The sequence below is a fragment of the Lepidochelys kempii genome, chromosome 3 (genome assembly GCF_965140265.1).
Source record: "Lepidochelys kempii isolate rLepKem1 chromosome 3, rLepKem1.hap2, whole genome shotgun sequence".
Classification (NCBI taxonomy): domain Eukaryota; kingdom Metazoa; phylum Chordata; order Testudines; family Cheloniidae; genus Lepidochelys; species Lepidochelys kempii.
In genome coordinates, this window is record NC_133258.1 from 161,590,475 (window position 1) to 161,605,710 (window position 15,236).

Below are 15,236 nucleotides of genomic sequence, written 5' to 3' on the forward strand. Positions count from 1 at the left end.
TAAAGTATGGAGTAGTATTTAGTTTTATGGATATAGTTTACCTGCATCTGAAAACCATGTATATTCTTTTCTGACTTTTTAATTTAAGCTCTTCTTTCTTTTTAGTGTTTATCCTACATATGACTTTGCCTGCCCCATTGTTGACAGTATTGAAGGTGTCACACACGCATTAAGAACAACAGAATACCATGACAGAGACGAGCAGTTCTACTGGATCATTGAAGCCTTGGGCATAAGGAAGCCATACATCTGGGAGTACAGTCGTCTAAACCTCAACAACACTGTGCTGTCTAAAAGAAAGCTAACCTGGTTTGTCAATGAAGGGCTGGTAGATGGATGGTATGTTTTTATGCATTTCTGCTATAGCAGCAATTGTATGTAATCACACATGTATGCTATTCATAAAGGAAATTATAGAATGCATGCAGTCACTTTTCTTTGGTTAAAGAAATACTAACTTTTTTCACCTATAGCCTGTAAGTTCTCTTCTCTTAGTTTTCTTGGCACTTAAATGCCAAGTGTGTAGGTGTCTTATAAATGCCTACAGCAATTTCCTCTTTTTTTCAGTCTTCTCTGAAGCAAGCCAAATGGAGGGAGGAGGGGAATTTTGTTGGGATTTACAAGTTAACCATCATATTTGTGTTTCCAGGACAAGAAATATACTAGTATTGCCTTGCTCTGCTTCAGTTTTTACTGGTATAAAATGGGGACACGTTTTTTCTACCCCTGTAAAGCACTTAGGTCAAAATTTTCAAAAATGGGTGCCTAAAGTTAGACCTCTTAATAGAGATTAAAATGCCCTGACTGAGAGAATGTTGAGCACCTTTTGACTTTAGTGGGAGGCGCTGAGTCTTCCAAAGTTGTTTATTTTAGAGAAGAGACAAATAAGAGAGCGGGACATCATAAATACATAATGAATGGTACAAAGAAGGTAGATTGGGAACTTTTATTCCCCTTACCCACAGAAGTACAGGTGAGCATTCAGTGGACTTGCAAAGTAGCAAAACTGATAGAAAAATATACTGTCAGACAGCATACAATTAGACTGGATCTTGTTGCCACAAAATACCTATGAGCCTCAGAGGATACCAGGGTTGAGAGAAAGGATTAAATAGTTATATGGATAACAAGTTAATTTAAATGACTAGTAAATATTTAAAAAACAAACAAAAAAACCCCTAGCTTTGGAAGGAATAAACCCTTCAGCTTAAATGCATAAACTGGTAGAAGGTAACTTACCTCCTAATGATGGAGGGAGGAAACTTTTTTTTTTCCCGGTGGGGGTGGCGCTCAGGTTATCCCATAACTGCCTACTGCAGGGTTAAGTCTTCTGAAGCATCTGATGCTAGCCACTGTTGGTGACTGGAGAGTGAACTACATAGACACTGGTTTGCTGCTCAAGTAGGGCAGTTTCTATGTTTGTATTAACTTACAGATAAAAAGTGATATAGGAGTGCAAAATATTACTATATTAATTAAGACTTTAGTACCAGTTGGGTTGGTTCCATTGTTTCTGGTGCCCTTCCAAGCCTACGACTGTTCAGACCTCTGTGTTTGAACTTAGGAAAGTGGGTGACAACAACAAAAGGATCTTAAATAAATCAGGGCTCAGATTGAGCTGGTGCATGACAATGTACTAGCATCTCTTGGAAGCTGGTATCTTGTTCTCCAGAATCTGTGAAGAAACAGTTTACGTTTTTGTTGTTAACTGATGCAGAGATGTTTGAGTCTGCAGAGAGCCTGAGCAGTATCTGAGATCTGAACTGCCCCATTCATCTTGATGAGTTATTAACTTAGATGCCTAGTAGGGATGATTTTAAATCTAAACATTGACTATTCCCTCCTTCATGTAAAAGAAGAGGAAGTGGAGTTGGGGGAGTGGGGAAAATCACAGATCTGCACAACTTACTATGAGTTAAGTTTTTACTTTTGATTCCACAAGCGGGTGACATTTAGGAGAGACCACCACTTTTTCCCCCTCCCATCAAGGAAGAGCCAAATCCAAAGAACTTAGTAGAGTCCATAGATGTATTTTAAGTCATATCGAGAGGGAGCCACAGTCAAGGAAGCCCAGTGGAGCTTAAAGGGAGCTCAGAGTATTTTGAACATCTGCACAATATACTGTGAGCAGTCTCTCTCATTTTGGTGACTCACACAGGCAGAATTTATTTTATGGGTGGAGCTTAGAGTACTACCACCTTTTTCCTCCCAGTTTGAAACTTAAATAAGATACAGGAAGAAAGCTGGAAGTTCCAAACTTCGACATAGGAGGGGCAAAGAATGGTTTTAGAATAAAAGGGAAGGAGGGGGCAGGATAGCACATCTTAGTCCCCAGTACATAGTATTGACTTGTGATGGGGACATGTAACTGGTACCTCTTCAATTCTTGACAGACACACCAAGGATTGAATTGGTGTGGAAAAGAGCTGCTGTCACTAAGAGGTGGTTTCCCATCCCAAGTTAGTGTTCAGGAATGCTGGCCTGCAGTGAGAGAGAATCTGTATTAGAACTGTCCATAGGTAGAGAAGTTTAGTTTCCTGGACTGTCAGGTTAGCCTCTTTCACCCAGCACTAAATTCTCACATGCAAAATAATACAAAAGTTTATTTTCTTGAAACTGTGATTTACACAAATATTAAAAAATGAGTACATTATCACCTATTAATAAACATAATTTAGTGCATAATAGTAGATACTGAATGAACCTCTCAACTTTTTTCCTCTTTCTGCCAGGGATGACCCAAGATTTCCCACTGTGCGTGGTGTGCTGAGAAGAGGCATGACTGTTGAAGGACTAAAACAGTTTATTGCTGCACAGGTGAGTGTTGTCTTTCCCTTCCCCGTCTTATTCTTGGAGTCTGATTGTAAACTTGGAAACTACATGTGGTGAGCTTTCAGTTGAAGCATTTATGTCACTTTGCCAAGATTTTCTCCTTTTGAAGACTCATGCCTATCATGGCTTAGGTCCCAGTCCTGCTTACATTTATGCATGTGAGCAGCCCCTTATGTAAAATTTTATGGGTCTGCAAGATTTTGAGCCTGTAGTGTGCTGAACTCCCATTGGTATCAATGGAAGTTTGGATTGAGATTATGGCAGCAATGGGCCCTTAATGTTTATTTTGTAAGATGAGGATTAAGCAGAAAAATACTTTATTTTTGGTAAACATGCTTAGCATTTCTGTTGTGATTCCACAGACATTAAGCATGATATTCAAGATTGTTTGTTTGTTAATCTTGCCTTCCAGGGCTCCTCCCGATCTGTTGTGAACATGGAATGGGATAAAATTTGGTCATTTAACAAAAAGGTACATGCTTGTATGAGTTTGATGCTGTTTCTTCTTGGTATCCTCGTCCCTGGGTTATGTAGTGAATCCACTGTTCACTGGAGTGCTCATCATAAAGAGTAGCAATTTTTTAAATATATTGCATCATCTGGCACATTTTCAGGAAAATGGAATGTCTCCTCTTTCTAACATGAGCTAGCACTAATCATATTGACTTGCTAAACCAATATTGAGTTGTTTTACTTAGAACTATGCAGAAAGGTAATGATACTTTTTGTGAATCTGATCTGAAAACTCTGCATTTCATTTTTCTGCTTTCAAGCTGCGAGCTATCTGTAAGAAGGTATTACTTAATGCTTCTTTTGCCTTAGCACATGGCTTACAGTACTGTAAGCATTCATAGCATAAGCCGTCTTTATGCAGCTTCATAGCACAATCACATTTGCTTAGGTAATATGAGCTGCACAGATCCATTTAAAATGCATTATTCCTGTTTTTAAAATGCTGTCCAGTTCTGTTTTGACTTATTTGTCAAAGTAGATGGAAACACTATTCCAGTCAATTCATGTTGTCCAATTTTCCTTTCTGGAGTGAAAGTACTGAGGCCTTTTGTGTATTTCCTGTGCCCGAATCAATGAAAATATAAATATATATATATATATATATCCCTTTTTGATGTTCCTTAACTGAGTGTCAAATAAGGAATACTGCATCTTAATATGGTTAGTTGCTTCTTGGCAGTGAATGCTTGGACACTATAATAAGGCGAATCATTAGAATGCTGACTGTATAACTTGTGTGAATGCCTGTAACTCTTGTACTGGGATTCCTGCTTGTTTTTGCTGAGGCCTTACTGCAGATTTGTTCATTTAAGTAGTATTTGCTTGTCTGGCATGTGTCTTGTATCCCTTCCTACCTTTTGTATTTTGGTCCATTTGGTGTATAATAAGGATTATCAATTGGTTCTTTCTGTTGCTGCATAAATACTAATAACTTACTTGAGTAGTGGAGTTTTAAAAATATGGGGCAGTTGATAGTATATTTAAAACTGTTTTAATTAAGTGTCTTGAAATTCCTGCTCCTTGGGTAGCACCATATTTATCAGCCAAATTCTGTCGTCCTCTACTTGTGCCGTTGCATTGGAGTCAATAATATAAACAAGGGCAGAAATTGTTCCTACACATTTCCCAGTCTGATATAAAAGATCTCTGCAGGCAGAGAGCTCTTACTATGCTGTTACATTGTAGAGACAGTTACCTCGGGGAGTATTGGCCTGAATTATTAAAACAAAGGGCATGGTTATAACAATGAAAACAAATCATAACCTTAATTGTAAAATTTAGGTGTTTTAGTTACTAAATCATACAGGAGCATATGAGGCCTCTGGATGTTGAGGTACCTTAACAAGCCATTTCCTATTACATCTGTCCAAAACACGTCAAGGGTATGGCTTCCACGTATACTGAAATGGCCCACCTTGATTATCATACACATTGTAAGGAGAGTGATCACTTTAGATAAGCTATTACTAGCAGGAGAGTGGGGTGGGGAGAGAGAAAACCTTTTGTAGTGGTAAACACCCATTTTTTCATGGTTTGTGTGTATAAAAAGATCTTCTGTACTTTCCACAGTATGCATCCGATGAAGTGAGCTGTAGCTCACGAAAGTTTATGCTCAAATAAATTGGTTAGTCTCTAAGGTGCCACAAGTACTCCTTTTCTTTTTGCGAATACAGACTAACACGGCTGTTACTCTGAAACCTGTCACACATACTGACTCACTGATAAATGTATGACTTCTGAATCCAAAGCACACTCATACTTGCTAGTGCCAAGCAAGTTGGGTATAAAATAGATTGACAAACTGTTTACTTGTAAAATTGCTGTTTACATGTGCATTCCTGTTGCAGTGAAAGGATAAACATAAAAATATTTACTTGCACTCATTAAGTTTAGCACCCAACTCACCTGCCAGTTAGTCTACCACTGTTTCCTGCTAGCCCTCTAGTGCCCCTTGTGTGTACTGTATTATTCTAAGTAAGCATCTCCAAATGTTTTATGAAAGTAAGTTGTAAGAGATTCAAGAGGCCCTATGAAAGGTGGTGCTGGGAGGGAAAACAGACTTTATAAAAAAAAAAATATAGGGAGAGGCTGTGATGGTGACTAGTTTGGCAAGAAAACACAATGGTGGGAAACTCAAAAATGAGTTTAATACTATGGTATTGCCTTATTATAGTGATCTAATGCTGCTGTATTAAAATGGTGTTTCTTAATATTATAGACCCAACTGGTGCTCCTTGCTTAGGCAAAGCTATCTCTGAGTCTTTGAGAAATGAACATAGGATCAGGGTCTGTGCTAGCAAAAGTATGGCATCCAACATGTTGTTTTAAAATGGATTTATCTAGAAAGAAAATGGTCCAGCAGGCAGATTTAGTACAGTTACATACAGAGTATAACTACACCAATATAGCTCTACTGTCGTCCTTCTCAGTGAAGCATTGATTTGGGATCTGGTTTACTTGCAGTATGATAGTACCTGTTTGCTATCAACAACTTTGCCTGTTTTAAATACAGACTTTTTTGTGGAAAGTCTGAAAAATTGCTTAAGGATTGCTCACTTTTGACTATATATTTTCTTGTTTGTCTTGCTTTTTATAACTTTTGGTGAAAGTAGCATTAAAAGGCAAACAAGTGCAGTAACACAAAGAATACCACTTAATAGTCCTATATTTTTCACTTTACTTTGTTTCATGTAATCTTTTGCTCTGACACTGCCCAATAGTCATGATTATCTTCTTTTTGTTTCCCGTAGGTCATAGACCCAGTGGCACCTCGGTATACTGCTTTACTGAAGGATGAAGTGGTCACTGTGACTGTTCCTGAAGCCCTAGAGGAGATGAAAGAAGTGGCCAAACACCCAAAGGTTGTGCATGCATTTGTCGTCCTTTAAAAACTACTGTATGGTACTGATCATTAAGATTGACATTAGCCATAGGTTAGAGGAATCAACTGGGACCGGGGAGGGAGTGTCTAGTGTTACAATTTAGCACTATAAGAATGAGATCAAGCTAGGGACTTTGACATCTCTGTGCTTTCATACATTGTAAGGCTACAGGGGACCATTGTGCTGTATTCTGACCTCCTGTATAATATTTCTCTGAATTAACTTTTGTTAGATTTTCTTTCTAGAAGATATGATCTAATTCAAACTTAATTTAAAAATTGCTAATGGCATGTCCACCAGGGGATGAGCTAGACTCCTAAACCCATTTTGCTTGTGACCAGAGATGGAGCCAGATCTCAGGAGAAGAGAAATTGTGCACTACCGCATTTCACCTCCTCCTTATCTCTGTCCTTGCAGACTGCATGCCTTGGGAAAGGAATGAATAAAACTCTCTTGTTGACAGTAGTACAAAACCCAAACTCTAAAAAATCATGACAGGCCCCAAACTATCGAGAGAGTGGCTTAAAAATTGGGTGACCTGTTTTTTAAAGACTAGATTGCATTCGAGTTTTGTTGTTTGACTTCAGAGCTTTCAGGATGCAATGTGTTCACGTTTTCAGGCTTTTCTCTGCAACCCCAAAGGTTAGAAACTCATGTTATTAATAAAAAGCCAAGATTCTCCTGCAATCAGATGACTCTGGGAGCTGGGGATTTAAGAAAAACGTGAAATAGCATGACTTGTGTAAAAAATGGCAACACTGCTCAGACCCATCCCTCCTTTTGTCCTGTGCAGAGAACTTTTCCCTGTTTTAGTTATGATTCTTTTTAAGTATGTGATATGTATTGTAATTCTTTTTCTGTGTACACTCATGTAAAGCAGTGTGTCAGGACTCAGCTCTGTTAGCTAAGCCAGTCAACTTGTATGATAACCAACTTTTAATTTTTCTTAACATACAGAATGCTGATGTTGGCTTGAAGCCTGTGTGGTACAGCTCCAAAGTGCTGATTGACGGCGCAGATGCAGAGACTTTGACTGAGGGAGAGACTGTTACATTCATAAATTGGGGCAACATTATCATCACTAAAATACACAGGTAACAAGTGTAAAGTAATTCCAAGTAAAGGTTTCTGCACCTCAGCTTTTCATTGACAAGAATAGCCTTCTTGCATCTTGAAATATTAAAAGGTAGCGTGGACAATCATTTTTAAATGGATCACACAGCTGCCTGTTTAATAAATAGTACAGCTTACTGTAGTTCTGGGTCTGAAATCACCAGTGAGGCCAGATATTGCATGAAAATTCTTCTTATTCAGTTTACTGACGCACTTCCGTAGTTGTTACTGTCTGTTAGTTCTTACAGTATGAATTATTTTTAAAAGAAAGCCCATGTCACCTTATAACAGCTTGCAAATCTGCTCTGTGACTGATACTTGGTATAAGAGCTCTCATCCTAAAAGTGAACATATGCTCTTGCAGATTGAAAAACAAAATCTGTTTGGCTGCAAGGTTGCAAAAAAAAGTGAAATTAAAATGTGATGTAACCAACTTCAAAATCATTGCACTGAAAGCTTAGAAAGATGGAAGGTTTATGGAAACGTGTAAGGCTTTTTTCTATGCCTTGCACAACACTTTGCTACTTCTTTTTAATAAATTAAAACAATGGAAATACTTCAGAAGTGCCTGCTGTGTGGTGATTTATCCAAAACTTTGAATACTCCTACGTATAACCTCTTGATGATCTATAGTATAGAAAGGTATTAAAAAGCATCTCAAGACTCTGCTTGATGGCAATTGTATATACCAATCACAGATGTAAATCTAAAGTACATCTATCTTAGTATAGAGGAAGACTTCATCTGCATATCCCCTTTGGTACCTCTTCATAGCAAAGTACTGCTTCAGAAGTTACCAGAATTATTAATTTGCTATGTTTTTCATGTAAATCCTAATCTGATCCAAAATATTTTACTTGGAATAAAAGTGAATTGGGGTGGTGTGGGGAACAGATTAGCCTTTTGAATATGGCCTGTAGTGATAAGAACATAAGAATGGCTGTACTGGGTCAGACTGAAGGTCCATCCAGCCCAGTATCCTGTCTACTGACAGTGGCCAATGCCAGGTGCCTCAGGGAGAGTGAACCTGACAGGTAAGGATCACATGATCTCTCTCCTGATAAGAGAATGCTCTTTTCTAAGTCATTAATGTGGTTCTCAGTTTTTTAATCAAGAGAGCCCTTCAGACTCATGTGAATAGTGTAGATTGATACCTAACCATGAGATTCTCTCCCTTTTCCTCTGAAACTAAATGGCATTTTAAAAATAAATTGAAATGCATGATGACTTTAAATTAATCAGTCACATACTTGACCACTAGTAGGTTTTTTTTAAAACAAAACTATCTTGTACAAGAATCTGTACTAGATCTTTTTGGTATCTGTCCCTGGAGAATTCTGATGGCCAGTGAGTTACAGGACTCTGTCCTAGAAAATATCATCTTTCTAGTCCATGCACAATCCATTCTAAGACTATTTTTGACATGAGCCTTTTTGATCAACAATTCCCATATTTTTGATATTGTCTTAAGAAATATTCAAATACATACCATAATTGTTGTGTAAAAATGTTGTTTCATCACATTTTTCTGTTTCTTCTGTAGAAACTCAAGCAGGAAAATTGTGTCCATTGATGCCAAGCTGAACATGGAGAACAAGGACTACAAAAAAACCACTAAGATCACTTGGCTTGCAGAGACCCCACATGCGCCTCTCATTCCAGCCGTCTGTGTTAACTATGACCATCTGATCACCAAACCTGTCCTAGGTAAAGATGAAGATTTCAAGCAATATGTCAACCGAAATAGTAAGGTAACTCATGTATTCTCCTCTTAGTCAACACAGCTTTTACTTACTTTTTCTCCTTACCATCAGCACCAGTTTTGGGGTTTTTTTTAAAAGGTATTAGGCTCTCTTTTCCCAAATGTTCAAGTTATATTTCAAAGCAGTTTGAGTAGTTCAAACTTAAGCTAGATTCCCCCAATCTATATTAAAAATGTAGATATAGTCTTCTGGGCTACAAAAATGTCTGTGGGGTCAGATCTTCAGTGAAGGTAAGTCCATTTATGTTGTCTGAGGATCTGGCTCATGGTTGGCATTTTGATATTGGTGAAGAGTCTTTACACGTAGCAATGTTTTGAAATAGATAAGCTTTTTATGTTGCACAACAAATTGGAAGTCAATGGAAGCTGCAACCTGGTAGGAGATCAGACTGTTTAGCAGAGTTTCGTTGTCTAGTACATTGGTTTTCAACCTCTTTTTTTTTTTGTTTGCAGACCTCAAAAACAATTTTGGCTGGAGGAACAGACCCTTTGGAAATCTTAGACATAGTCTATGGACCCCCAAGGGTCTGCAGACCACAGGTTGAAAACTACTGGTCTAGCAAATAGAATAAAACACTACAGTTGAAGTTGTATAGTTTTTAGGAAGACTTTGCTTCATTGGCTCTTTTGGTAGAACTTGTTAAATTTGCTTTTTGTCACAGAAAGGGTTTATAGTTGTTGCAGTCACTTGGTTTTGTATCTCGCTATCTCAGTTTAAAGCAGGGGTCTCAAACACGAGGGCCACATGAGGACTAGTACATTGGCCCGAGGGCTGCACCACTGACCACGCCCCCCACCGCAGCCCCACCCCTGCCCCGCCTCTTCCTACCCCAACTTCGCCCCCTTCCTGCCCCCAGGGGGTGCGGCAGGCAGCTCAGGGCAGGGGGTTGGGGCGCAGGAGGGGTGCGGCAGGCGGCTCAGGGCAGGGGGTTGAGGTGCAGGAGGGGTTTTGGGGGGCAGGTCCAGCCTGGTGCGCACCGGGGGCAGGGCAGGCTCCCTCCCTGTCTGCCCTGTCCCCGTGCCGCTCCAGGAAGCGGCTGGGACCTAGGGGCAGGCACAGGGTTCTGTGTGTTGCCCTGCCCGCTCATCCAGGTACCTCCCCCAAAGCTCCCTGGCTAATGGGAGCTTTGCGGGAGGTACCTGGAGGAGAGACCAGGGCAACACACAGACCCCTGTGCGCCCCCCCTGCAGGTCCTGGCCACTTCCCGGGGCAGCGTGGGGGCAGGGCAGGCAGGTGGGGAGCCTGCCCTGCCCCCAGTGGGCACCGGGCTGTAGCCGCTCTAGGTAAATGCTGGGGGGGCTGCGGGGAGCTGGTGGGCCGCAGGTTTAAAGTGTCTTGTACAATGTGGCACTGTTCTGTGGAGTTTCTTCCAGTCATTGTCACTTTTTCTTCCAACCCTGTGTCCTCAGCCGATATTATGGGATCTAAACTGAGGCTCTTCAGTAAGAGAGGGAATGCATAGACCCTGTGAGCTGGGTCTGTTGATGACAGTAGCAGAAAAGTAATGTGTGAAGGAATGTTTTGTGATAGTACTTCACTTATTAGTTTGAGTTGTACATTCTTATTGTATAGTTAACTGAATTTTTTTGTGTTCTCATGCTTCAGGGAGGGGAAAGATCTTTAAATATATTCCAGTAATTGTTCCTATTTGTTTTTCTACCTCAAGAAGATTGAGGTTTTATTTTAAATCATAAGAACTAAATACTGTATTAACTTTTCTCGGTATAATTTACACTGACTTCCTACCATATGTATGACGCTTTAGCCCTCTGGCACTGATGGTTTGGAAACTCTCTTTCACCCTAGCATATTTTCAGGCTAGCACATCTCCTTGAGAGTATCTTATCCAATGTCATTGGGATTAATTGACACTTCAGCAGTTGTGAATTTAGCACATCTCTGGAATCCTTCAATGCAGCTACGATAATTCTTAGCATTATTTTAAACAATGCTCATAAGAAATGGTCTTAATTTGCTTTTAACTGTTACAGCAAGAAGAACTGATGTTAGGTGATCCTTGCCTTAAGGAGTTGAAAAAAGGAGACATCATACAACTTCAGAGAAGAGGATTTTTTATTTGTGATCAACCCTATGAACCGGTTAGGTAAGCAGCTTTGTAAATAAACACCATATATAGCCTGAGAATTGCCATTATAGATCTGTAACGTCTGTTTTAATGCATTTCTGTTTTTAATATATTCACACCAATACTGAAGTCCCTGAGGAAGAAATGTATTTTTTTTCTTGTCCAGCAAAAATAAAAAAACATTCTGATATACACACACACACACACATCTATATCTTGCATTGGGCTAGGTATAATGTTTGCAATTAAACCAGTTGCACAACTGTGGCACTATATAAAAACTTTAAATATAGTTTTAAAAAAATCTTAGTGTCATTTTAGGCCTGCGTTTATGTTAAGCCTTCATGTAGATGTACAGTGTCATCCAGGTGACGTTTTCTGTGAGAACAAGGATTCTCTGAAATAATGAGGGAGTCAATTTTCCTTGTATTCATTATGAATATGTAAATCAAGAATCCCAGAGATGGAATAAAATAGGTGATTGCCTGATTAGAGAAAAGCATGTTTATATTAGGTGTATACCTAATGATGAAAAACTATTCAGTGTTTCACTCTGTGTATATAAGATTCCCTTACGATCCCATTCACTATCAAACACTTGATTTGTTTCCCATCTACAGAATATGCTGGATGCAAAACCTAAAGGTCTTTTAGAATGCGCTGTAAAAAATCCAGATGGCCAAATCTGCATTTTTATGCAGAAGAGATGGGAAAGCTGCATTCAGCTGCTATTTCAACTAAATGAGATGAGAATTAGATCCCTAAAGAGAGGGAGCTGTGAGATGGAGAAATTGTGTGAGCAATAAACATCCATTACAGTACACTGAGCAGTACAGAATGTGAACTGGCAACATTAAGTAGTTGCAATCAGAAATGCCATTGCTTTTGTAGTAGAGTATGTAATGAGAGTATAGGGTAAGAAGTGGTTTTGAATATCTTCTCCCTCCTCCTCCCCCTCAAAAGTGGTAGACATGCTGCATGTATTCTTTCCTATTGGTGCAGTGGCCCTATAGTGATAGTGTATAAAACATTCGTTCTTTTAATCTCTTTCTGTAGCCCATATAGCTGTAAAGAAGCCCCATGCATTTTGATTTATATCCCTGATGGACACACAAAGGAAATGCCAACATCTGGCTCAAAAGAGAAGACTAAAGCAGAAACTGCAAAGAAAGAGGTAAATAAGGCTTTTAGGAAAGGCTTTCATAAATAACATTACTATTAACGTTTTTTTAAAAAGGAACACTGAGAACTTGCTTCTGTTTTCAAAGGCTAGTTCAGCTTCAAAGGGAAAGCCTGCTCCACTTGTTGCTGATACCTGTAGTCCAGCCTCTGCTGCATCTGAGGACCCCCTGGTCTTTTACAACAGAGTGTCTGCTCAGGGTGATGTGGTTCGTGACTTGAAAGGTAAAAAGGCTGCAAAGGAAGATATTGATGCAGCTGTGAAACAGCTATTGGCCTTGAAGGTGGAATACAAGGAGAAGACAGGCCAGGAGTATAAGCCTGGAAATCCTCCAGCAGCAGCTGTAGCAGTACCAAATGTTGCTTCCACACCTCAGACTTCCAGCAATCTGGACAGCAAATCTCTTTATGATAAAGTAGCTGAGCAAGGAGAGGTGGTCAGAAAATTGAAAGCTGAGAAAGCACCTAAGGTAAGTGTTTTAAGAAACTAGTTAAGAGAACATGAATATTTCATGAATATTTGTATAGTTTAATGTGCTTTCTCAGGATGTAAGTGAACCTATGTTTTCCTCCCTTGCTTTCATTAAGTTTATTTGGGTTTGGTTCCTCTAGGCCCTCTCTTCTCAGGTGGTGGTGTTCTCCAAGTAGCACTGGTAAGATTAATTCTGTCCCAATAATATTTATGAGGAATGTTAATTAGGTCCCTTAGATATGAGCAGAACTGCTACATTTTCCATATTTTTGTTCTTCCCAGAAACTGGCCCAAACAAGTCTTACCACCCAAACCAAATACAGGACTGTCTGAAACTGGTCCCTGGCAAAAGTTCTCAGTCATAATCTGTTTCCCTCTTTCTCCACAACATTGTTCAAAAGAGGTGATTCCAAATGGTTGACCTAATTCAATCTAACACTTCAAGAATAAGTTTCCCTGCGTAAAATTATTCATAAATAAATGTAAAAATTGTCAAGTACTTGCTGATTTTCTCTTTTGACTGCAGTTTTTGGTGAGTATATGGAACTATTTTGACCAACAGCAAAGCAGATCACAAAAAGAAGGAAAACTTGTTGACATTTCCTGCCCAGTGATTAAATAGTCTGGCAATTAGACTTTCTTTGTGGCATTACAGAATCTGAATGAAGGCTCATATCTATGTATTGTAGCTTTAGAGGTACTGTATTGTAGAGAACTGTTGCAAATGTACAAAAGTATTTCTAATAGGCGTTTGTTTGCTTAGCACAGTGGAGGTCTGGTCCATGACTGGGGTTCCTAAGTTCTACAACAGTACAAATAAATAATATCTGAGGGTTTACTTTAAAGGGTAAATGTTTTCTTTACCAGATCTACTCAAATTGTGGTGAACTAATAGTTATAAATAGCCTATGAATATACGGTACTCAAGGTTTTGTAAACTTGGTGTGTTATTTTTTATATAAAAAAGGATCTGTTGTTCAGTACAACTTATCTTATTCTTTCTGTCTTTCTACAACTTTCTTTTCCCCCCTTTCTCTTTCTGCTTTAGGATCAGATAGGTGCTGCTGTGAAAGTGCTTCTAACTCTAAAAGCAGACTATAAACAACAGACAGGCCAGGAATACCAACCTGGAAACCCACCTGCTGTGTTCATTTCTTCTCCTGTTCCTCCTTGTCAAATAGACAGCAAATTTCTATACAGTAAAGTAGCTGAACAAGGCGAAGTGGTTCGCAGACTTAAATCAGAGAAAGCTTCAAAGGTATAATGACACTGAATACTAAAAGCTTCTTAATGGAAAGAGATATATTCAGCTTGGTTAAGCCCAAACTGTAGGTTTTGTGAAACTTGTTTCTGTTCCCATTAGGTTCTGTATTTTCATTATTTTATTTTTTTTTAAATTTCAATTAGGTTTTCTTTAATTCTCCTAAATTGTTTTATTTGGCTTCACAACAGTCTTGTGCTTGTAGTGCCTGAGAACCAGAAAGGGAAATTAGCCAGTTCATTTTTATTGTGCTAGCTGAATGAACTTCATAAGACATAAATGATGAAAAGCAAGCTGTAGTTTTAAAACTATTCTGGAGTGGGGTGAATAACAGAAATGTAGTGTTGGTTTTTTTGACAATCCCCATTTAATAATTTTCAATTCAAAGTCTTGTCTACTTGGCCCCCAATCCCACAATGTACTGAACGTGGCTGGACTGCTGTGCCCGCCTGGGGCCAAGACTTCACTGGGGAGCCATGAATGTATGAATGCTGTATGATTGAATCCTTGGTGTGTGGCTTGTTGAAGTAGGTCTGACAAACAAAGTAAAATTACAAAGAGCTTACTTGTGGCCAAATCCTACTCCCCTTATTATAGACTTGTTCATTCCTGGGATCTGCTTGTGTGAGTCAGGCAAACAGAATCTGGCCCTAAAATAGTGTATTACAGCAGTTATTGTAGCGCTATTCTAGTTAAGATTGTGGTTTCTTTTCCATTATTTTGTTTCTACCTGTACGTACATCTTAATTCTCTTCTTGCTTCAGGATCAAATAGATGCTGCTGTGAAAGTGCTTTTAACACTAAAGGCAGAATATAAACAAAAGACAGATCAGGAATACAAACCTGGAAATCCACCTGCAGCTCTTCCTTTTACGTACTCTGTTGCTGCTGCTCTTCCTTCTCCTGTATCCTGCAATAATTTGACATCCTCTAGCTCAATAGACAGCAAAACTCTTTATGATAATGTAGCTGAACAAGGGGAGGTGGTTCGCAGACTCAAAGCAGAGAAAGCTTCAAAGGTATAATAGTGGTAAATATAGAGTTTCTTCAGTTTTAACTCTTCCACATTTTGCCACGGGGTGGAAGTCTTCCACTAAGTAACCCTGAACTGATTCTCCTGAATTCCTGTTCTGCC

General features: G+C 39.1%; 1 protein-coding gene across 5 annotated transcripts in view; it reads left to right on the top strand.

Annotated features, from left to right (window-relative positions):
• EPRS1 (glutamyl-prolyl-tRNA synthetase 1) overlaps nt 1–15,236 on the top strand; it is a 62,080-nt gene that overhangs the window by 22,603 nt on the left and 24,241 nt on the right. Inside the window, exons 10-21 of one of the 5 annotated variants that reach the window (XM_073338856.1) lie at nt 106–339; nt 2,733–2,817; nt 3,245–3,304; nt 3,606–3,626; nt 6,096–6,206; nt 7,185–7,321; nt 8,884–9,091; nt 11,095–11,207; nt 12,246–12,363; nt 12,458–12,838; nt 13,889–14,098; nt 14,866–15,120. In XM_073338856.1, the coding sequence (XP_073194957.1) occupies nt 106–339; nt 2,733–2,817; nt 3,245–3,304; nt 3,606–3,626; nt 6,096–6,206; nt 7,185–7,321; nt 8,884–9,091; nt 11,095–11,207; nt 12,246–12,363; nt 12,458–12,838; nt 13,889–14,098; nt 14,866–15,120 (1,933 nt within the window). The remainder of the gene's footprint in view (nt 1–105; nt 340–2,732; nt 2,818–3,244; nt 3,305–3,605; nt 3,627–6,095; nt 6,207–7,184; nt 7,322–8,883; nt 9,092–11,094; nt 11,208–12,245; nt 12,364–12,457; nt 12,839–13,888; nt 14,099–14,865; nt 15,121–15,236) is intronic. The other 4 variants (XM_073338859.1, XM_073338857.1, XM_073338860.1 and 1 more) reach the window with 4 other exon arrangements.